The following is a 24423-nucleotide window of genomic DNA, read 5'->3' on the forward strand; positions in this document are numbered from 1 at the left end:
GCAATAAATTCTCGGTTAAATGTGATTCAAGCGTATTATTTTAACTAATAAGGTTTGTCTGTACCTTCAAGATCATTACTAACCCGTTGAACACACAAAAAATAGGACTAATCCACTTTTCATACCAGAATTTGAGTGTGGCTCCGTATTACTGCATAGCACCATGGCCTGGCCTGGCCTGGCCCCGATTTCTCCGTGGCCCGGCCTCAATTTCTCTGTGGCCCGGCCCCAATTTCTCCGTGGCCTGGCCCCAATTTCTCCGTGGCCTGGCCCCATTTCAGTGGCCTGGCCCCAAAGCCACAAAAAAGTGATCACTCCCTCTCCGTCGCATGGCGAGTGGTCCATGGCGAGTTAGCCCTCATGGCGAGTTAGCCGTCAGCCTTTTCCAACTACCGGTACCTGACTACAGGCTGACAGGACGGGTCTAGTATAGTTTAGTACCACAAGTACTTCCAGTTAGCGTATCAAAACGAATTTTGTATATGTTATTCCTAACCCCCACCTGACTATGCCATCCAAAAAATACGTCAATACGACGTCACAAACACGTCATAGGGCTTGCCAAAATATAATTACGATCGCCCGAAATGGCAACTGCGCCGCCGATTACGAACTCGCTAACGCCGGCGATCTCTCTCCTATCGTGATCGGTTATGACGGGAAAACGAGAGAAATAGCTTGCTCGATTTCGGGTGATCATCTGCGCGTTTTGGACGACCATCCGCATACTTTGGCGGGCCTTATTACGGTACGCCAATGTGACGTCGAAATGATGTAATTTTTCCGTGATGTAGTCAGGTGGGGTTGGGATTGGCATATGCAGAAATTGTTGAGCCAGGCCAACTAGAAGTGCATGTGGTACTAAACTATACCAGACCCGACAGGAGTACAAGACAATTTAAGTTGTGATTTTTATTTCACATTCGCCTTGGGCAGTTGGGACTCTTGGGAGTTTTTTGATAGTAGAATAATATCATATAGATAGATGCGCATTTGGTTATTCATACAGTCATAGGACACTTGGGCTTACACCATAGTTGCCCAACCGTTTTGGCAGATGGGCCACATTTCGTTTACGAATGATTGCGCGGGCCACTTGACATGGTTGTTATGTTCTAGTTTTCACTACACTGATGATGAGGAAACAAACAAATTCCTTACACCAAATTTATAAGAACAGTAAATACGAAGATACAGTAAGTCGAAAGTCTTTACCACACATAGATATTTCAATGTCAAGTATGATACCGCTTTTATCCAATAATTTTGTCAATATTTGGGGTGATGGACTATGCAGAACGAATTTTTATATGACTGTCAGAAATTAGTGATCTCACAGAAGATTCGACATGATTCATTCGTGAAAATACTTGCTCGTATAATGTAAGTGCTGTCAAATATAAAAACTACTTTTTCTAGCTTAACAGAAATAAGACATGAAAACAAATTAAAATACATTGCAGACAATAAAAACAAATTTAAACATCTCTTTCCAGCAATAACGCCAACAAAGGACATAAAAAATCTTTCGATAGTTGGGTGGTGCTTTTCGCGCGTTTCAACGACGAGATATAATTTTTTTATTAAAGGTTTCAATAATGGCTCAGATTTGATAAAAGACATTGGGATTTGGATAATACCACGCGGGCCACGGGTTGAACGATCATGGCTTACACAGTTACAATCTCACCTCTAAATTTATTTATCCTGATGAGTCCAGGAGTCAGTCAGGGGTCTCATGCAGTTTCGTACCTAACGTACTTCTAGTGCAGTAGTGGGCGTAGCATGACAGTTTTTTTCATGTGTCAATCCTAACTCCCACCTGACTACGCCATCCAAAGATTACGTTGCAGTGACGTAATAGAGCCCTTCAAACTATACGAACTGTCATCCAAGACGCGCAGACGAGAAATCGAACAGCTATTTCTCTCATTTTCTTGTCTCAGAGATCCCGATAAGAGAGATATCGCTGACGTTAGTCAGTTGTGCCGTTTCGGGCGATCGTACGACTATGAGAGTTCAGGAGTTACGATATTATTTTTGTTTATTTGTTCGATCTGTTAGCCAATGACTGGATGATGAATAAATCTTTTATCTATCCCAGTCTGCCCTGTTTATATCGAAATAAAGATCATTGTACTTTAATCGTATATTTAAAAAAAAAAATTTAACGGACTGTGCGGGTCAAACTTTGAACTGGACTCATGGATTGTTTCGACTTGCGCAGTTTGCTGAAGTATTTATTATTTTGTATTTAAAAGTCATTGCTTGATTTTATATTGTGTATGTTTATTTTATTATTTTCGTTAACTGTTTTTGATAGACGGGCTAACTTGTCCCTAAGTGAACTTTGTTCTCAAGTTCAGAAGTCATGCTCATTCTCCAGATCCTCTGCGTTTGGTTTGTTGTTTGTCCATTTGTTGTTTTATGTTAGAGTGACCAAAATAAAATTGATTGATTGATGAAATAAATTTTACAATAAATTATCTTTCCATGCCAACAATGTAATCTTACTAACTTTTTCTCTCTTCCTTCATAATGAACTATACCTCACATCAGGTGTATAAAATAATGACAAATAGTGCAGTAATACAATGTTGCAGTAGAAGGAAACACCATGTTCTTCGTTACTTGTTCATAATATTAGCTGTTTGGATTTTAATCGTTTTGATCACAACTTTAATCACAAAGAATCAACATTGGAAACTCTATCTTGATAAAGCTAAACCTGGAAAACTAATCAATGAGAATATCTTTGATAAATGGTACCTAAGCAAGTAAGTGAATTAAGTTGTTTTTAATTGTCTCTGATTGCTCTATTAGATGTTGTATTTAACAAAGTACCTACCGTATATGATCGCGTATAGGCCAAGTTTAAAACTCAAAAAAAAAGTTGCCAAACTAAGGGACCGTCTTATACGCGCATGACTCAGATTGCACCAAAAAAATCGGCTCATTCACGTATCAGAATTTGTTCACGCAACGAGATGAAATTATGCTGACTTGCCGGTAATTCCAAAAGCTTCAAACCATACCAAGTTCTCACGATAAAAAGCGTCGCGCACACACACACTCGCTTGTGAAAGTGGATTGTCTTATCATACAGCTGATGGCTTGTACAGTCTGTGATTGGTTGTTTAACACGTGACGCTTGTACAGGCTGTGATTGTTTGTTTTCGCTTGTGTTTCTTTTATATAACAGCAACAGTGTCGATTTACGGCCAGTTGTTTCGTGGTGAAAACTTTATCGCCGTAGAGGCAATTAACGGCGCACGACTTTTAATCACCTTTACGATATGGATATGTTATCCGTTAAGGGGCGGTGATAAGGACTCTTATCGAAATTAACTGCGTTGTGGACGATCAAAGGAAATTGTTTTATGCTGACTCAGGGACTCTCTTAAACTCCCGATAACAATCCCTTCCATTAATACAAATCACGACGCATGAAAAGCAATATAGACTTTATTAACATGAATTTACAAGTAAGAGTTACGAGTAATGATCTACGGCCGTCGCTAACAAACAGAAATAATAAACGTTAGAAATATTTGTGTTACAGCGATTTTGTTTTCTTTCTGCGCCTTTCTTAAGGCGTCTGGCGTGTTAAGATTCGTAGCGATTTATAAGAATGTGTTAAAACAGCGTTATTTCTTTCCTTGAAACGGACAAGGAACGTAATTAATTGTCGTTGTGGCGATCAAAGGAAATTGTTTTATGCTGATTCAGGAACTCTATTTTAAACTCCCGACACAATCACGACACATTGAAAAGCAATATAGACTTTATTACATAAATTAACAAGTAAGAGTTACGGGTAATAATCCACCTACGGCCCTGGCTAACATGCAGAAACGATAAACGTGAGAAATGTTTGCGTTACAGTAATTTTGTTCTCTATTACGTTTTTCTTGAAGCGTCTGGCGTGTAACGATTCGTAGGACCGGCTTATGTGCGATTTTTTATAAAATCGTTGTTTTAAGGCCGTTTTTAGGGAGTCGGCTTATTCTCGATATAGGCGTAATTTCGGGAAAATACGGTAAGTGAATAAGAGAGAAATAGTTGGTTTTATTTAACGAATAACTGGCTACCTAATCCTGCACCTGACATGGACTGGTGACCGGACGAGAGGCGTGATTCGCCATATGATTAAGTCGTCTTTGCAGCTTTCCCCTCGCCAATCGTATCTTATAATCTAATTGAGACTCGCATAACCATGTAACATGCGGTAATCAACAATATGTAAATTCTATCCTTTATTACATACTGTTATATTTATTTACTTTGAGACAGTAATCAGAATAGTCTTGCATTTAAAATACATCATTTTAGGCAGTTAAGTACAAACAGACTTTGATAATCTTATGGAAATTGTGCGAAATCCAATAAAAAATTGGTCCAATCGGCTCCAATGTATCAATTATAATTCTAATCAAAAAATCATATTTCAGTTATTCATTCCCTATATTATTACTTATCGATTTTAATCAGTAAGTATGTTGATAGGTATTTGTCTGTCTGTCTGTATGTCTGTTAGATGCACGCGATATCTCGCGAAAGCGAGATTGAATCTGCTCCAGATTTTGCATATGCATTATCTTATCTCGGACCAGAAGCCTATTGATTTTGGATGAATTATGTCGTATAATTAGCGAATTGATAATTAATTAGTGATGGGACACAAGGTTTCACTATGGAGTAAGAGCGCTGTTTTGTGGGATCCCCTAACTTTCGATCGATAAGTCATCGGTCTCTGACCAATATTCTCGTTTTAATTTTAATTGAAAGCTATGAGAGTTCACAAATTTGGGCAGAGATCTGCAATACCCAGTTTAGACTTGTAATAGACCAATGCACCATAACATGGGCTTGATTAACGTTCAGTCCAGTAAATATACTTAACATTCTTTATCCCTCTCCTCTTATATCAGTGTTGGGTGGCCTGAAACCATTTTTGGGTCGCTTGTTTTCAACAAAAACCTAAAAGTCACTACTTTTATTTTTTCGTAAATATTATTGTTCATTTTATATTTGCATTGAAGAGTTTCTCAATAGTAACCGCTTATGTGGGAAGTATCATCTAGTATTTGAGCAAATCCTTGGATCACAAGATTTCACAAAATTGGGTCACTGGAAAATAGTTGGGAATCACTGTCTTAGATCTCCATTACTGTTACAGCCATTGTAGATAAAAAATTCAGTCAACTCCCATTCTTTAGAATTTGTATGATTAATAAAAAAATTTTACAGTCGCAGAAATCTTCTTGAAGATGAGAATGAATTTGCTGGCAATGCGAAGTTCATGAACATTCCTCTTCATCCTACAAATCTTAGCAAGGTTAGTATAATGTTGAATTAGGATAGGATAGGATTTACATATTTATCCAGTGGAGAGGAAAGTTGATAAGATGGCTTATTCATATGACGAACATAGCCTCTCGTCTGGTTACCATTCCATGTGGCGTATTGGATTAGTTAGTTATTTGTTTTTTCGGAAGCATGGACTTGATGGTGGAGGAAGCCTTAACCGACCAGTTACTTGAACCACCCAATGGCAGCGAGGAGTTCAGAAATCCTCTTGCACATAACTATCCCCACATAGGATTCGAATCTGCAAACTCACGTAGAGTAGTCAGAGGGGGGATGCCACATCGCTGTGCATTGCGCAAATTGGTCCTCCCTAACTCTCGACTCGCAAAGAGTTTCACTCTGCCAAACCTCACGTTGGATGTGAATTTCGTTCTAAAAAATCTTAATCAAACCCTCATGAGCTCCTACTGTCACCTAATAAAATCCGAGTCCCCATTCACAACAAAGAAAAAGACGGTACTCCCGTAGTGTGTGTACCAGGTTAGAATTAGGCCATAATATTATTCTGATTTTCCATATTTTAGTTCTATTATGAGTTCGGGTGCTGTCTGTGTTAGTCAAGTGAATATACTTGCTCATAGGTTTAAATTCCTTTACACAACTTGATGTAGATTGGTCGAACAAAATTAGTTACCTCCATATTGGATTATTGGTACACGCACTTCTGGACCATCAAATTGTTGGACACAAATGGACATATGGATCGTTTTTACTTATCGCAAAATATAGGATACAAAATACACAAAATGTAGGATTGGTAAATAGGCTATTGGCTGGAAACTAATAGAAACAATCCAGTTCTGATTTGCAGAATTTTTCGAATCGAAAACGCAGATTCTGTTTTGGAGGGATCCCCTAACGTTCGATCGATAAGTCTTCAGTCTCTGACCGATATTCTCGTTTATTATGTTGTCGTTATTATTCTTCCTATTGAAAGAAATGAAAATACGTTTATCACCAGAATAAATAGTAGGCTATTGCAGTTTGCAATTGGTAAATACAGACTAAATGCCAAACGCATGTATAGGACTATATAGCGAGCAATATGCTTGTTTATTAGACACAAAGTTGACCTATGGATAGGATCGTTTTGCTACAGTGGCGTATCCACGTAAAATGGAGCCCATGGCAAAGTTGAAATATGCGCCCCTTTGATAATTGTTAACGATTTATAATGGCTGTTATTGAAATGCTATACCTGTACGATATTATTTAAGTAAAAATGCGAGTTTCAGTTGTCTCAGTTCAGTTGTCCAGATGTCTCAAACTTAAAATTATTCTATTGAAACATATTACGATTAAAACTTTTCGCCGTTTTTGCGCCCCTGTCTAAACAGCGCCCATGGCTGCCACACCCTAGATTCGCCACTGTTTTGCTATTATGTTCTTGTTGGTATTTTTCTTCTAGATATTATGAAAAAATTGCTTTTCTAATTCACTAATGGACCAATTGCTTGGATATTGTATTTTTCACTAGATGCTATTATTTTTGATTATGGATGCTAATATAGTTTTAATTAATAGCCACTAACATTAGAGTAGAGGTGTTGAGTAGGTTTAAGTAGTGAGTAGGCTGAAAGACCGCAGTCCGAATCTGGACCTTTCGACTATTGGATTTGTACTGCACCTAATTATTTATTTTGGACCGTTAGTCCCACTTTTTGAATTTTCCAATAACTTTCATAGTTTTGAATATATATGAAAAGAACTATAACACCATAATAAACAGTCTTAATTTGCTACTAATCATTAGTCGGTCGAGGAAATGCGCGTTCAACGATGTTGAAATATAATTTCTGGAAAGATCGGACCCAATAATTTTTAAAGTTTTGTTTGCGGACCTTCGGTAAAAATAGTTGAGTAGCCCTTCGCCAGGTAACTGCTAGAAAATGTTTTTTTGTTTTGTCCAACCTTTTCACTAAAGCCAAAAGAAACACTATTATCAGGAACCTTTGTTATTATAGTTCATTCTAAGTTTATATAGTAATCAGAAGGCTATATAGTATATAATGACTCATGGCCATATGTCGTGAAGTTGTTTATTCAACACATTTGAAGGATGTTCAAATAAGCTATGAGTCATCCTAATACATCCGGGTGGCATGATCTTTGTATTTCTATACATTAAACAATTCACACTTTGTATTTTCAGTATGTGAAAAAGTAAACTATTTACCGATAATGAAAATTTATTTTCGGCTGAGGCCAAAATATGCAAATTGAATTGATTGTTCAAATATATTCAAAATTAGGTATATTTTATGTACTAAATTGGGCCCTCCAGAAGTATATGTACCAATATGGACGTAACTAATTTTGTTCGCCTACTTTACATCAAGTTGTGTAAAGGGACTGAAACCTATGGGCAGGGAGATATTGACTTGGCTAACAAGACAGTCTTCAAACTTGTAATAAAACAAAAGTAAAGAAAATCGGAATAAAAATATGGCCTAACCCTAACCTGGTACAACATTATGGAGTACCACTCGATAAACAACCAAATAACTGGGTAACTAATCCCATACCCGACATGGAGTGGTAACCAGGTTTGCCATATTATTAAGCCGTATTATCAGGGTTCGCCAGGATAAACGTGTAAATCCTTTCCTATCGTTACTCTAACTGCTGGGCTGTCTACTTATCAGTAAATTTATTCGATTAAATTCAACAGGTTATTGCCGTCCCACAGGACATCACACAATACTATGCAAAAGTCAATGAAGAAACAATCCAGAAAGTGTTTGGAATTTTGGAATCTTTCAGACTTGTGAAAAACCCTAATGTACCAGATGAACTAAATTGCCAAGATATTCTCAAAGGGGATCAATCAGCTGTTGTTCGGGGTAAACTAGCTAATTTGGAGCTCGGTTCTAAGGTAATTTTATTTGTTATTTTCAGTTGCTTTGATACTGAGATAGTCATAGTCAATTTTTCTTTTTCAACCAGTAATCCAGTAAACGATACAAATACAAAATATGTGAAAAAATTAAAAACATAATTTTACTGGGAAGCGAATCTGTGGGAAGCGAACTCGGTTATCTAGCAGAGGCACACAAGGTTCTGCTATCTAATTAAGAGGTGAAACAGGGTGGTCCAAGGTTGCGAGGTTGGCGGGGCGCAAAAGCTTTTAAAAAGGTCTCGCAGGCCGCAGTCGGAGAAAACCAAAAACTGATCAAAACACTCGAATTAACTCACTTCAAATATATTTAAGAATGAGATTTTATCGCTCTAATCAGTTTTTTGAGAGAGATATATAAGCCTTTAGTTATTAAATTGATTGCTAAGAAATACCGTGTTATGTTCGTTATCTTTTCTTGAGTTTGGTTTTGTAATGTCTCGAAATTATATTCTTTCGGGACAGATATTACTTGAAAATACACCAGACACTGTGGTTTAATGTTATTGTGGGTAAGAAAATACGTTTCTTTCCAGTTTAACTCGATCACCTATTTTATTACACTCATTGTATGATGAATTGTTATATTTGGCTAATTTTATTACTTGTAACGTGAGCAGACCAGGTGCTATTGTCGAAGAAAAACCTAGTCTCTCTAAGTTAGGACTCTGGACCCAACTAAAAAAACTGGATTGAGCGGCGCTAAGTCAGCTCCGTGGTTCGTCACCGCTGTCAAAATAGCCAACGATTAAAAATAGAGGAGTGTTTATACTAAAATAAAGTCACAAAACGTCTCTTCAAATGAGGAGTTACTTAACGCGATCTTAAGGTTTGAAGTTTAGATAAAAAGCGCGACTCATTCCAACGGCTTGTTCCTGTCTGCACAAGACAATTCATTTTCCTGGTACCGATCACAGGACATTATTCCCATATATAGGCACCGTCTTGACGTTTATAGATACAACATTGAAATTCCATGCTCTTGGCAAACATTAATCCCGACATCGGGATTACGAAAAGGACTTGTTAAAAATAGTTTAAAAATAACTCAAACATTTTCTGCCGGTAAATACAAATATCTGCCAAGGGTTTAGTGTACGCTAAAATGTTCCGCGGGCCGCACGGAATGTGTCCGATCCGCAGTTTGGATCACCCTGAGTTAAAAGATAAATATATTATAATTAATTAGTATTGTTTTGGCGAGAAATCGTCGCGACACTAGGTTGTATCAAAGAGCCTGGCAATCCATCTGATAGCAAGTTAGGATATTTCCCGTTTAATAGACTACATGCAGTGAATATGTTCGTGAATATGCTTTTTTTAAATTTCTATCATAAGGATACCCCTAGAAAATCACTACAGTTGCGCACAAACCTCAAATATGGTTATCTGGTCTTTACAACTATACACATGATAAGAACACAGGTCTTGAAGGTCACTTTCAGGCATGAATAGACAAGGGTTAAAGGTCACTATAGTACAAGGATTATTCATTTGGTAGATGTAGACTGATTATAGAGGCTTATGTAGAAAATGAATAATGGAGAATCGAAAAAGAGGTGAAAACAACAATATTCAGTAAGGATGGCAATGTAGAATAATTTACTATTCTAGAATATTCCAGAATACTTAAATTGAATCCAGAATACTAAATCCTATTATATTTTTATAGTTATTGGAATAGGGATTAATAGATTAATTGCTTGTTGAAAAAAAAATTGCCGTGCGAGATCTGATTGAGTTTTTTGGCGATAGGGGGTTCAATTGCAGAATGACGATTGAGCAATGAATTAACATTAAATTTTGTGTCAAACTTGGAAAAACGGCGACTGCGACTTTGAAGAAATTGTGTGATGTTTATGGAGATTCTTCCATGTCCAGAACAAGAGTTTTTGAATGGCACAAGCGATTTGTGGGATGCAGGGAGGATGTGGAGGATGATTCGAAGTCAGGAAGGCCTTGCACTTCCACAACTGATACCAACATCGAAAAGGTATCAGTTGTGAGTTCAGTTGTGATTCGCAGCGACCGTCGCTCAACAATTCGCGTCATTGCGAAGTTGGAAAAGACAAAAAAAAACGGTTCGCACCAGTTTGGTTGACACTTTTGGCTTGTGAAAGGTGAGTGCCAAAATGGTGCCAAGGCTGTTGACTGAGGAGCAGAAAGCTCAACGATTAAATGTTGCCCAGTTGACATGCATTTTTCCAAGTTTGACACAAAATTTAATGTTAACTCTTTGCCCAATCGTCATTCTGCAATTGAACCCCCTATCGCCAAAAAACTCAATCAGATCTCGCACGGCAATTTTTTTTTCAACAAGCAATTAATCACATTCACCTACGACTCCTAAAGAGCAAAAATAATTGCGATATTGTGTCAAAAAAGCTGTTGAACAAAGAACACATATTACACCACACTGTAAAAGTGTTGATTACCAATGGTTAATCGTGTTGCGCAATCTGTGACGTCAGTCTCGTTTCTTTTTAGCCACACCTCGTATATGCAACAGCAATAAATAATTGTCAATGTGTTCATCCTTCCAATATTGGCTGTTTTGTATAACTCTCTAGAAAAGTTTACTCCTTATGTTGGTGCAGTGACTAAGTGCAGATAGACAGAATACAGTGAATGTGTTGAGAGAAGAAATATCAGAAGATAAATAGAAAGGCTAATCGAGAATGAAAAGGAGAGGTAAATTGAAACCTTTATGGCTATTTTGAATGGAAATTTTTATATTCGATACTAATTTGAGCACAGAGTCTAACCCGGGAGTGTGCAACACTTTTTGTTGGTGGGCCGTATTACCAACTTCAGACATCTAGCCAGGCCACTCGAAAAAATTTATATTTTCCATGTACACAACAAGTTAAAATATTAGCGGCAGCTAGAGCGCCGCAAGAAAAGAAAGAAGAGAAGGTGTCTTTCGCTTTCTCTTCTTGTGTTAAAAGAACAAGACCAAACAGGAAAAGATTTAACACACTGACAAGAGAAAAAATCATTATGTAATTTTCTCCATGTTTTATCCATGCCTTTTTTAACTTAGACTGTCGGATTAGTATATCATGCTTGATAGGGATAAATCTGAGTGTCAAAAAGAAAAGGGCCACACTAAATGGCTTAGCGGGCCACCTGTTGCACACCCTTAGTGTCAAAAAAACAACTGAAAATTCTACAAGGTTGGATTTTGTCATGTGAATTTTACAGAGAGACTTATTAAATACAGATATAAATAAAATTTGAGGTTGGATTTTCTTACTATTGGATGTATTGTGATAAAAGTAATAAATCTTCAAGATGTTAGGTTGAATTTCTTACATACATTACTAAATTTCAGTATATTTATTGTATGAATCTAGTTTTGTTGGATACCATACTTGGCTTACTGCTATCAGTAGAGCGTTATGTTGCTTTTATTAACAGTTACAAGCTTTGTAAATTGTACTGTTTCTAGTGTGTGTTTTCACACCCCGCTAATTTCACAAGGCATTTATTGCTTCTATTCTGGATTTAATTCCCATGAGTGAGCTTTCATAGCCTATATAGACCAGTGCTTGTAAACCTATTATGACTCGTGGGCCACTTCTAGAGGCTTTTAATATTCATGGCCTCCTAGTTACCATTCCAACAGTATTTATGTGTTTTTTTAATTGGTACATTCCAAATCCCAATATGTTTAAGCGAGTATCGCACGCATCAAGAGACACAACTGGCATAAAGCGGCGAAATACCGCTTTCCGATGAAATTAAACTGAAAGTTCTTGCACGTTTGAACAAAAAGTTATGACATTTTTCAGGAGGGGTATACAAAATTCTCCACCCAGAAAGGTTACATTGGGTTGAATAATTCATGCTTAACAAAGTGAAAACACTTTAAAAATGTGATATACCCTTATCAAGTAATAAAACTGGGAAGAACAGGGAATTTTCCTGTAAAAAGAAATGTGAGATCCCCCCCCCAACTGCTCTGTAGCCCCCCGGCTGGGAACCGCTGCTGTAATAGACTTCTATAAAGGAATAAAATATATCTATTTCGTTACTTTTATCTATTTGAATCCCATAACAGAAATTTGAAGATAAAAAGAAGAAATTAATTCCAAGACTAGAGGACATTGTGGTAGAAGCAAAGAATTGTGGAAAATTCAAACAAAATCGACAATATCTTACGATTCCGCTGAGTTCAGAAGAAAAGGCATATTCTATTGCCTATATTATCACAATACACAGGTACCTAATTGTTTTGGTTCTATTCAGAAATGCCTTCGGTGGAAGAGTGTTTCATTGATTGTGCAATCAAGCAGCTCACTGAAACTTCTGTTAGTCTTTTACCAATAAATTTTGTTATAGAACTAAAAACTTGAATTTATTTAAAAAAAAACTTACCGGAACTAGGAAACCAGCGGTAACAAAAAGGTCGGGAAGCCCTGGTTTTGGGTGATCTACGGTAAGTAAGGCTAAGTCTTCCTCCACCATCAAAGTCTCTGTCTCTGCTCCTTGTGTATGTTGTAATCGCGATCAAACAGAATATTTTTAAACTATCAAATCTAGCAGTTATAATAATATATAATAGCAAGAATGTTTGAATAATTAATTTGGTTCTTTTTTTTGAGTTTAGGAATAGTTTTGGAAAGCTGTTATTCTGGTCACAATTCAAAATATCATTCAGGATGTATTCAGTATTATATTATTATTTGGTTATTAAGGACATCCCTGGTAAATAGAAAGAATTAATTTATATAATCATATGATGTCAGTAACACGCAGGTGTGAAAAAAAGGAATTACCGGTACATATTATGAGTCACTGGGATGTAATTTTTGGCATACATTTTTTTGGACGTATTTATAATGAATAAATATTATTTTGTTGACAAGCACAATAATTTTCATTTATTTAGAAATTACCAGCACTCCAAAAAATTCTGAAAAATCCATTTTTTTCCCTTCTAAACGTACAGTCTATCACGCTTATACCATCAATCTCACTGACTTAATTTCCAGTTTAAATGCTTCCTTTTTTTCAATTGACACTTTCTTCTAGATCTTCTAGGTCAACTGTTTTTTCAAGCGGCCCAATTTTTTCGAAGAATGAATTTTGTAAAATTTCGTACTGTCTACAAATACTGTCCATTGGTTTCCAATTGGTGGCCCCAAAAGAGCCATAGAGCAGTTGGAATGGGCCACAAAGCTAGGGGCAAACTAATTTTACTTTGCATTTTACATCAAAACTTCCATTCTTTCTAGTTTGTTGCTTGATAAGGTTATTCAACAGGTTTTTTTCACTATTTTAAGAATGAATTGTTAACATAATGGGATTCGGAGTCTACCAATCAAAATAACACTATAAATACCACTGGAATGATAAACAGGGGTGGGTCATGAGTGCTACAAGCCATGAAAGGTCTGGAACCACTGGTTAGAGCTAGTCTGAATTTCATTTCATTATTTTCATTCACATAGATAACACTTATTTATCTCACAGAGACCTGCCTTCTTTTGAACGTTTGTTACGTTCAATCTACCACCCGCAGAACATTTATTGCGTTCATGTCGATGCAAAGTCAGATCAATCTTTCAAAGATGGAGCAAAAGTTCTAACAGATTGTTTTGATAATGTTTTCTTGGCTTCCAAACCAATTGACGTCAGATACACACATTGGAGTCGATTACAGGCAGATTTAAATTGCATGGAAGATTTGGCGAAAAGGTTTGTTGATGTTTTTTATGGGCGTTAATGCGTTATACGTTAATCCGGTGGTTGCCAACCGGGGGCCTATGGCCTGCTGAGGGTGCCACAGAGCAAGTTGGAGGGGACCCACAATGCAAAACTGATTTTAATTTTATCTTTACAAGAAAACTCTTCATTTTTACTAGTTACTTATCGATTTTAATCGGTAAGTATGTTGATAGATATTTGTCTGTCTGTTTGTATGTCTGTCTGTCTGTTAGATGCACGCGATATCTCACGAAGGCGAGTTTGAATCTGCTCCAGATTTTGCATGTGCATTCATCATATGTCGTACCAGAAGCCTATTGGTTTTGGATGAATTATGTCGTATAAGTAGCGAGTAATTAATTAATTAGTGATGGGACACAAGGTGTCACTATGGAGTAAGAGCGCTGTTTTGGGGATCCCCTAACTTTTGATCGATAAGTCTTCGGTCTCTGACCGATATTCTCGTTTTCACCTTGTTAAGATGCGTTAATCTAGCGGTTCCCAACAGAGGGACCGAGGTCTACCAAGGAGGTGACGGAGTAGTTGGAGGGGAGTCATAATGATTTTCCTTTTTCAATATAGGAAAACCTCCTGTTCTTCATAGTTTCATTGCTTTATAACAGACATGGGCAAACCAAGGCCCGCGGGATAATTCAATCTGGCTCGCCAGTCTAGGTGGGCAAAATTTTTGACCCCTGATCCAAAACCGTGCCCACCCCTGCTGTATAAGGATATTTCACAGAGTGTTTTCACCTTGTTAAGCATGAATTGTTTGAACATAATGGGATTTGGAATCATGCAATCAAAATAACACTATAAATACCATCGAAATGATAAACAGGGGCATGAGTACTAAAAGCGAGCCACGAGCTTAAAAAGTTGGGTAATACTGCGTTGATCATAAAAATCTGCATGAAGATACATATACATGGTCCTCGACTTACGACGTTGTTCCGTTCTTGAGACGCGGTGTAACCCGAACTTCGGTGAAGTCGGAACATTATACATGTGTACCAGGTTGCGGTTAGGCCATTATTTTATTCCGATTTTCCTTATTTTAGTTCTATGACGAGTTCACTAAAACTGTGTACCATGTGACTGAAGCTTAGTGATTATTCATTCATAATCGTAATAGTTCGCAATTGTTCATCGAAAATGACGAAACCAATGCACTGATTTTCTTGATCACAATGATCCAGTTTAAGGGCTTCGATATTACAGTATTATGTTTTATATTTTTATGGAGTGCGTTCGTAACCTCGAAACAGCGTGACTGCGTGAGTCAGGACCATCGTAATCTGAGGACTTACTGTATTTATACCAATGTCACATATACACATTGGAGTAGGGTAAAGGGAAGAAAAAGATTTTCGGTTTTATGTTTTGTGGGTGCGATATCCTAAAGATTAAAATTATGGTGTTAATTGCATTTTAAAGTGCTAATGAGTAAGATCAAAAATCAGAATGAAAGTACATATCTCAATTGTCACAGAGATATCAAAGACATTATCGGCACCAACTGGAAGATATAAGGTATCTTAAAGATGATTAAGAGTATTGAGGTGTTAATTGCGTTAACAGGGCAATGCACAGAATAATATAGTTTTGACCATGAAATTGTGATGTGTTGACCGAAAATGCGGCAAGTTCTTGTAAGTAGAGGATAGAAATTTCACATTGATAACTTCAAACGGGGAGTTACGACCTCCATAAATCACGCCCCCTCAACCACTGGCTGCGCCCCTGTACTGCTTGATACTTTGGTTCAGTTTATATACTTTATAGTGTGTTCATAAATATGTATTACAAAAATACTAAATGAGTAAAAAAATATCGAAGTAATACTATAGCCAACTACAGTATAGTTCACACTCCCAAAATCTCAAGTGAGGAATGCTGCGCTCCCGTAGTATGTGAACCAAGATGGCGGACACCTGAACATGGTATGTGTACCATGTTGGGGTTAGGCCATAATTTTATTTCAATTTTCCTTATTTTAGTTCTATTACGAGTTGGGGGACTAGCCAAGTGACTTCTGTAGTAGTTGTACCTGAAAATATGGCCTAACCTGGTACAGATACTACGTTCCAATGTCCGCCATCTTGGTGCACAAACTATAGGAGTACCAGGAATTCTACTCGGATTGGGAAATGCTGGATTGGGCCATCACACTCATAGCATGTTTTCCAAAATTTACTCATCCCAAAGTGAAGTTTCATGTTCTGTATGTTCAATACTCAATTCAATTTACATCATTCTCGGGCCTCTTGCGTACCCTAAACCAGGGCTACTCAACTGGCAGGCCGTGGTTCGAATCCAGACCTTTCGAGTGCTAAATTTGGACTGCAGCTGCTTCCTGATTTTGAATGCATTGTTTTTTTATTTCACAATCGTAATGTAATACATTTTTCGCTAAACCACTAGGGGGAAAATGGTCATAACAATATAAGTTTTTCAGATAATTCAAGTCACGGGCAGACTTCCAAATATTTCTAGGGATGCTATGGGGGCGAATATTGCAGAATATCTCAAACGCTCGGCTACACAACTATAACCTTCTCATACTGTGGAGCGTGATATTGAGCATTGCTCTTGTATTTTGTCAAACGATGCATTTGAAATATTGTTTGAAAAGTTAAAATATATTCTTGGAATGACGGGACCCCGATAATTTTTAGGTTTGGTGTATAGACCTCTGGTGGAAATGTTGAAGTAGCCCTAAACATCAAAATTTTACTTTCCAGGAGTATGGAATACCCTTGGAGGTACGTTATCAACTTATGTGGCCAAGACTTCCCAATCAAAACCAATTTAGAAATTGTCAGAGCTCTGAAGAGTCTGCAAGGTCTTAACAGCTTGGAAACGTTTGTCACTCCTCCACATAAAAAGAAAAGGTAAGTTTTGAGCTGTTCTACAGGTAGAGGTAAGATTGGGCCCAAAAATTCCAGGACGGCCCGACCCGGGCCTGTGGGTATTATTAAAACCAGACTCGTTCCCGACTAATTAACTGGATTTGCAGGCCCAAGCCCGAAGCAAACCCGAAATTTTCATATTTTATTTAGGAGTTCTTTGAATTCCATACATAGTTTTAGTATATATTTTTTATAAACATATATTTATTCAAAAAAAAGTCAGCGATAGAGAAGCCCGACCTGAACATAATGATTGACAATTCAGGCCAAACCCGGCCCGAATTACCGTGACTCGTCAGTATGGCGCAACCTGCTAAGCACTAAGAATACACTCTCCACCACTTCTCCAATTACCCTGTGTGGGTTCGAATCCCAGGCAGGGTTTTCGTAGGCCGCTGGTCAGTTACGGCTTCCTCCACCATCAAGTCCACGCTTCTGAAAACAAATAACTGGCTAACTATTGCCATACCCGACATGGACTGGTAACCGGACGAGAGGCTGTGGTCTGCTATATGATTAAGCCATCTTATCTACTTTCCTCTCCCCCAGGATAAATAAGTAAAATCAAATCCTATCCTATCTTGTTTTTACTCTCTTGACCAGTTACCAATAATTTACCAGTGTGTTTATCCATTATAAGCATCAATAACTTTTATATACACTCAATCTAAAAAAGCTTGGTTACATCCAGTCACTCACTCTCTCCATTCTATAACCAGATATGAACTTCACTTTGACCTTCCATCTAATCCAAAGAACGATCATTCTGTCATGAAGAAAACAGACATTAAGAAATCTCCGCCACCTCATAAATTTGAAATGTTTGCTGGGTCGGCATATTATATCTTCAAGAGAGCTGCAGTAGATTTTATACTTACAGGTAAGTTTCTTATGCCAGCAGTCCCCAAAGTTTCGTTTGTTATCAGGGAAGAAACTGACGCGGCACTTTCACAAAAAAATTGCTGCCTTCAAATATAACTCAACTTTTTGATTGTTAAAGTGTACTTTATTTCTTTTATTTTTTTTGTAGACATGTAGGCCTAGCCTGAAGAATATAGGCAAAATGTAAACTCTTTTTCCTCATTAATGGATGATTTTTCTCTGAAATACTGAAATAAATCACTCATGTTCGCTCACCTCAGTCAGCAGTTAAATTTTTGACGACACTTAGCAAATCGCCCTCTTCAAGAACCGCTGTCTTACGCTATTTATGATTAATTAAATTTGGCTGTGGGTTCTGTGAGTAAACTAATCCAGTGTTATACAAACTTCTTTCATCGAAACCACGCTTAATACTGTCAATTTTTTTCGCAGCGCACGTCATAATATCAATAGCCCAAAATTTTGGTGCATGCAACTACTAGAAAGCTTATGTTGAATAAAGGTGCTTCTGCAGTTTCACCCAGTTATTTGACTTTTGTATAAAGGAATGCACAACCCTGCATTTGGCCAGGGCAACTCAACTATTTTTATCGAAGGTCCGCAAACAAAACTTCAAAATTATTTGGGTCCGGTCTTTCCAGAAATTATATTTCGGCATCCTTAAACGAGCACTTCTTCGACCGACTAATGATTAGTAGCAAATTAAAATTGTTTATTATGGTGTTATAGTTCTTTTCGTATATATTCAAAACTATAAAAGTCATCTTATAAAAGGAAATTTCAAAAGTGGGACTTATGATCTAAAATAAAGAATTGGGTGCGGTCCGAATCTCGCACTCAAAAGGTCCGGATTCGGACCGCGGTCCGCCAGTTGAGTAGCCCTGCATTAGGCAATTGTGCCTATTTTGTTCCATGCTTTAGAAAATTTGTCTAAATATGTTTTTTAAATCTCTTTTAGATCGCACTGTCCAGGAGTTCTTCAAATGGAATGAAGATACTTACTCACCAGACGAACACGTGTGGGCTTCGTTGCAAAGACACTTTCCACAATTTCCAGGGAGTTTTCCCCCCCATGAAAAATATGATTTGAACGAACTTCAAACAATAACAAGAATAATAAAATGGGGAGGACTCGATAAAAAAGTCTATCCAAAGTGCGAAGGAAGGTTTGTACGCGGAATTTGCGTATTTGGATGTGGCGACCTCGCATGGTTAATAACACAAAAACATCTTTTCGCTAATAAATTTGAACCGGACGTGGATATTTTAGCAATTCATTGCTTAGAAAACTGGGTACGCAACAGGACAATTGATCATAGTAAGATTTATTTTGCGAGAGGGTATTTGTGAATTTGTCTTTTATAATGGAACAATGTTAACCACTGCCTTTTATAGTTATTGTATCGCTTTTCTATTCATTCTCTGACATTTTTCTGTCACCCTGTTTGCTTTTCAGTTAGGCTGTATTGATATTATATACAAGCATGCCAGATTAAAGTATTATCTTTCTTTAAGAAAGATGACTTAGCTTATTCACATGACATGATGTAGGCATAATTAACTTTGCAGTGTCTTTATTATCTGCTACTGTAATTTAACTTTTGATGAAATCCTTTTTTAGTTGCCAGAATTTTCTGTTCTTAGAAGTTTCAAATAGGTCTTTACGGTTATTGAAAAGGTTTAATATATAACTGTATATTAAAAAAAAAATTTTATTGGGCGTGTTTGACTCTGAACAAGGCTTCGTACGCATACCCATTGATATGTTAGGAATTACTGTTTTTAAAAGCCTTTCTGATTTGATATTAACTAAGTGAGGATTGAACCCGCCTTCCACTTGCAAAACCAGCATAATTGGTCTATAAACTTTAACCATCTAAAACCATTCAACTTTTATCTTATTCCCGATTTTAGGAAAATCTACCCTAATTTAAGTGCTTGACAGTGGCTTTTAACTTTGCAGTCTAATGACTTGATTTCTAGGTTGCAGGTAAACCTTTATGACCATTTTGCATCTATTTTTTGTACTTATAAAGTCTTGTATCAAGCAGGCACATTTTTCAGGGTCTTCCGAATAGTTCTATTTGGCCTGGCTCAACAATTTTTGCATATGTCTTTCCTAACCCCCACCTGACTACGTCATTCGAAAATTGCGTCACAGTGACGTAATATGGCCCCCTGAAGTATGTGAATGTTCGTCTTAACTGTGCAGTCGTTCATTCGAAATCGAGCAAGCTATTTCTCTTGTTTTCTTGTCGTAACAATACCGATAAGAGAACAATCGCTGGCGTTAGTGGGATCATTATAGTCACAGATGCCATTTCGGACGATCGTAGCAATACTTTGGCAAGCTCTATGACGGTATTGTGACGTCGAAGTGAAATCATTTTTGGATGACGTAGTCAGGTTTAGTGTTACGATTATTATATGCAAAAATCACTATGCTACACCCACTAGAATTACTTGTGCGCGTACTTTGAGAGACCCGATCTTTTGTGCTTCTTTACATACTACTATTACTTTGAGCTTATATATTTAAAAATATGCATTTTTTGTTTTATGACTATAATTTAGCAACCTTGCACTATTTCTGTTGCTCTCTTCTTTGTTTCGTAATCCTTCCTCCTAAAAAATAGAATAATTTGTGCTTTGCCAATTTTCTTGTTCGCTTTGGATGGCTTTAACATTTCATACTTGGCTTAAATAGGCTTACCATATAGGTGAAACTAAAAACCGCGACAGTGCGGATTGGACTGACATTGGTTCGATTCCCTGGCTTAGTATTGTTCAAATCATTGGAAAACTTGCACTTTCTTTTTATCATTTTAAATAATTTAATGGCTGTACAGCTAACGTTAGATGTTAAATTGACATATGATATATAATATTTATGACATAACAATATAGTAATTCGCTCTCTCATTGAACTAGCGAAGTGAGTCGCAAATCTGTGATAAATGAACTGCCTTCATTAACAAAAAAGTATTTTTTGTATTAATATTAAATAAAAATATAATTATGACTGCCATACTGCGTGGCCAGGACATTTAAGTCTACCGCGCGACTGCCATATTGCATGACCAAGACATTTAAGTCTACCGTGCAGAATGCTGAGACAGCATGTCAAAATTGTGACACTTCCGGCTAAAAGCTTGTTTTTCCATCCTTTTGAAATGATCGCATACAATTATGTCGTGAGAAAAATCACACTTGCCCAATATTTTACACTGCTGCACTGTTTTTTGTGTGTTTCGATGTTGGTAATTTTTTTGTCAAATAAGATAAAATTTTTCCTATTTACAGTATTACGATTGGATAGGATTTACTGTACATATTTCAATATTTATCTCGGGGAAAGAAAGCTGACAAGATGGCTTAATCCTATGGCAAACCATGACCTCTCGTTCGATTACCATGCCATGTCTGGTATGGGATTAGTTAGCCAGTTATTTGTTTCAGATGCATGGACTTGATGGTGGAGGAATAAGTAACCGACCAGCATCTATGTAAACCACTCAACGATGGTGAGGAGTCGAGCAATCCTCTAGCACAGCGGTTCTCAAACTTTTCAACCTCGAACTAAAACAAGCAACAATAAGCTACAATTAACAAATAGCAAGGCAAAAAAATTGTTTTATCAAAAAAATACATATTGAAAATACACGGATGGAACGTAAATATGAAGAAATGTAAATAGCACAATTAGTTCACAGTTCCGTAGGGATCATGACCCTCCTGGTAGAAACCACTGTTATAGAAATTTATATAAACCATACCTATAGTAGTCTAGTGTTATTTAATGTACTTATTTTATTTTTTAAAAATACTAAATGTGTGTGGGGACCTATGTTTGGGTTTGTGGGATTGAATATAAATATTTTTGTGTTTTTTTTAGATCTTGTCCAAAAAAGCATGTCATGTCATTTTTAAAATATTCCCTTTTTGCTTTCGGTTCTGGAAGAGGTTTCCACCTTTACTCCGAACAATGTTATTTACTAGAATCCACTGATACATGAAAGTTTCTGGTTTTTGAAGACATTAGTAAATTTTGTTTTAGTAACCGATAATATCATCGTACTAGTTCAAATTTTTCCACTAGTCATGGTGAGAGTTGACCTCGATGACCATATGGTCGTATCACTTCCTCCTGTCCATACCAAAACAATTTTATTGCTGTTGCTATTATATTTTTTATCAATAACTGTTTTTTTGGTTGACGAAATAATAAATCGCTTTCTATTTTCTTATCATCTTGGGGCACAGTAATTGAACCTTGGACATTTTACCTTCAATGCCAATTTAGTTTGGTATAAAGCTCTAACCATGTACACAAAATATGGCAATATCCATAAAACAATCATGTTGTACACGTGACGTGCCATAGTTAAAATATGGATGTTAATCACTAATCGAATGATGTTTTGCTTTGCAATTATAATTCTCTCATGATATGGAGTTAATCAAAAATAAATTCTTTGCTTTGAGTTTTTTTTTATTTTTATAAAGCTGTATATATTGCCCAATATAGTCTATGAGGTTTAACATATGGAATATATCAGGTATTTTCCAATGCATATACCGTCATGCTTTTTTCAAAATATTTTATGCTCAAAATTTGTGTATGTATAAAATTTCTACCGTGGCTATATAGTCTTGCATCAAGGTAAATATCAAAATTACAAAGATTCAAAAACCTTGAAATCTTTCGATCTTGACGCACAGTCTTCTCTGATTTATCATGATAACGTTCTACGATTAGAATCTAGAATCCTGGTCATCTACCAGGATGTGTGACTTTATGGACATGACCCTATATCTTATTTACATAATTTTGGTACGAAACTTCTCTAATTTTTCTATTGTTAAACATGGAAAGATATAAAAATCGGTGCTCCCGCAGTATTCGTACCAAGATGGCGCACAACCTGAACATAGTATGTGTACCAGGGTAGGGTTAGCAGGTTGTGCGCCATCTTGGTACGAATACTACGGGAGCGCCTAAAAATCCTTGTAGGTAGACAGTATTACTGTTGTGTTTCCGCACCACCAGAAAGTCCTGTGAATCAGAAATTAGAATCAAATTCTGTATCAATTTCCATGACGTTTCAATTTCTTACAATCTGTTAATCAAAATTTTAAGTGAAAAAAAATTGTGCATGTGTGGTTTTATTAGACATGGCTTATCAATGTTGGGCTATTTTCTTGTCAGTTAAAAACCTATAACCCAAAGTCTGTAATGAAATTTATTACCACTGATGCTGCTTAGTTTATTGTAGTCTCATAATTCTCAATAGTATTATTAGATTAAATGCTTTATTTGAAATAAAGGTCTTTGTAAAATCTGTATTTTTATGTGTTAGCTGCATTGTGCTAGGCGTTTCAATGAGTCGGTCTATGAGGAGGATTTACGTATTTATTCCGGGGGAGAGGAACGCTTATAAGACGGCTTAAGCACGGACTTAAATGGTGGAAGAAGCTTCAACTGCTGATCGGGCCGCCTCGCGGTGGCGAGGAGTCCAGAGATCCTCTTGTCATGCAAATGGCACTACGCATTTTGCAGGCTGGAATGTACAGGGCGGGCGTTCATACGTGCTGCATTAATTAGGTTACAGTATAGAACTTTAATGTGCTTCGTATGGCTAATGGTTGGGGTGTAAAGGTGTATTAAATGAAACAATAAATTGAGAAATGATTGTTTCTCCGAGCATCGTTTTCCTTGTTTTTTCGCAATGTTGACCAATCAGTAATGAGTCAACAATGACGTAACAATAGAAATTTATGTAGCTGCTCAGACAGATATTTAAGAATAGTTCACCGGTAATTGAATAAACCAAAACTATCATATTCATAAATACGAACTGGTAATGGATTTAAATTTCGATGAAACAGCTGAGATTTATTTTCACTCCATAATCAGCATAAAAGGCCATAAAATGATTTATAAAAACAAATACATAAAAACTAATTATGAAATCAGGAGAGTAAACAAAACCTTGAATAAGGTTTAAAGCGTACGGTGACCGTGCATTTGAACCCACGTACATTTAAACCCAAGTGTATATCCGCGGGTTCAATTTATATGCGGATGCTAAAACCCATGGGTTAGGGTTAGTATGGGTTCAAATATTCGCAAAACAATAAAAAGTTCCATAGGTGCAATATACGCAGGTGCAATTGTCGTGGGTTCAAATGTAGCCTACGTGGGTTCAAATGTGCGTGGGTTCAAATGTACGTTGCTTCATGCGTACGGGAACCAAAACGTACATATTGCAAAAAAAAGAGTTGTAAACTCGTTTCCGTGGCTCTGCGTGATATTTGTTAGTTTCTAGTTGTATTTCCAAAAATTGGTGCAAACCAACTTAATCTTCACTATGGTTTTCGAGGATAAGGTGTGGTACGGACATTTCAGCTCTGAGACGGCGCCGAAGATAACAACTCAGATGATGGACTTAAATCGAATGGAAAATAAAAGTTATGAACAGTTTGCACGTAAAATGTTGGTCAACGGAAGAATATGATTTGAATATTGTGTGCTACGTTAATAGCTGTCATTAGGACTGGGAATGGTTAACCGGTTAACCGATTTCATATGGTTAACGGTTATGATTTATTTTACCCGTTAACTGACATCTCAGGTACAAATCATCTTTA

General features: G+C 36.8%; 1 protein-coding gene across 1 annotated transcript; it reads left to right on the forward strand.

The window, feature by feature from the left end:
* The first annotated feature begins 1482 nt into the window (after window positions 1-1482).
* Window positions 1483-23118, forward strand: LOC120339795 (beta-1,3-galactosyl-O-glycosyl-glycoprotein beta-1,6-N-acetylglucosaminyltransferase 3-like). Its single transcript, XM_039408000.2, has 8 exons — window positions 1483-2777; window positions 5251-5338; window positions 8042-8245; window positions 12330-12490; window positions 13745-13969; window positions 16723-16872; window positions 17610-17770; window positions 18731-23118. The coding sequence occupies exons 1-8, from the start codon at window positions 2539-2541 to the stop codon at window positions 19120-19122; spliced, it is 1620 nt and encodes a 539-aa protein (XP_039263934.2). The 5' UTR covers window positions 1483-2538; the 3' UTR covers window positions 19123-23118.
* The last annotated feature ends 1305 nt before the right edge of the window (window positions 23119-24423 follow it).

The sequence above is a fragment of the Styela clava genome, chromosome 9, assembly GCF_964204865.1.
Source record: "Styela clava chromosome 9, kaStyClav1.hap1.2, whole genome shotgun sequence".
NCBI lineage: Eukaryota > Metazoa > Chordata > Ascidiacea > Stolidobranchia > Styelidae > Styela > Styela clava.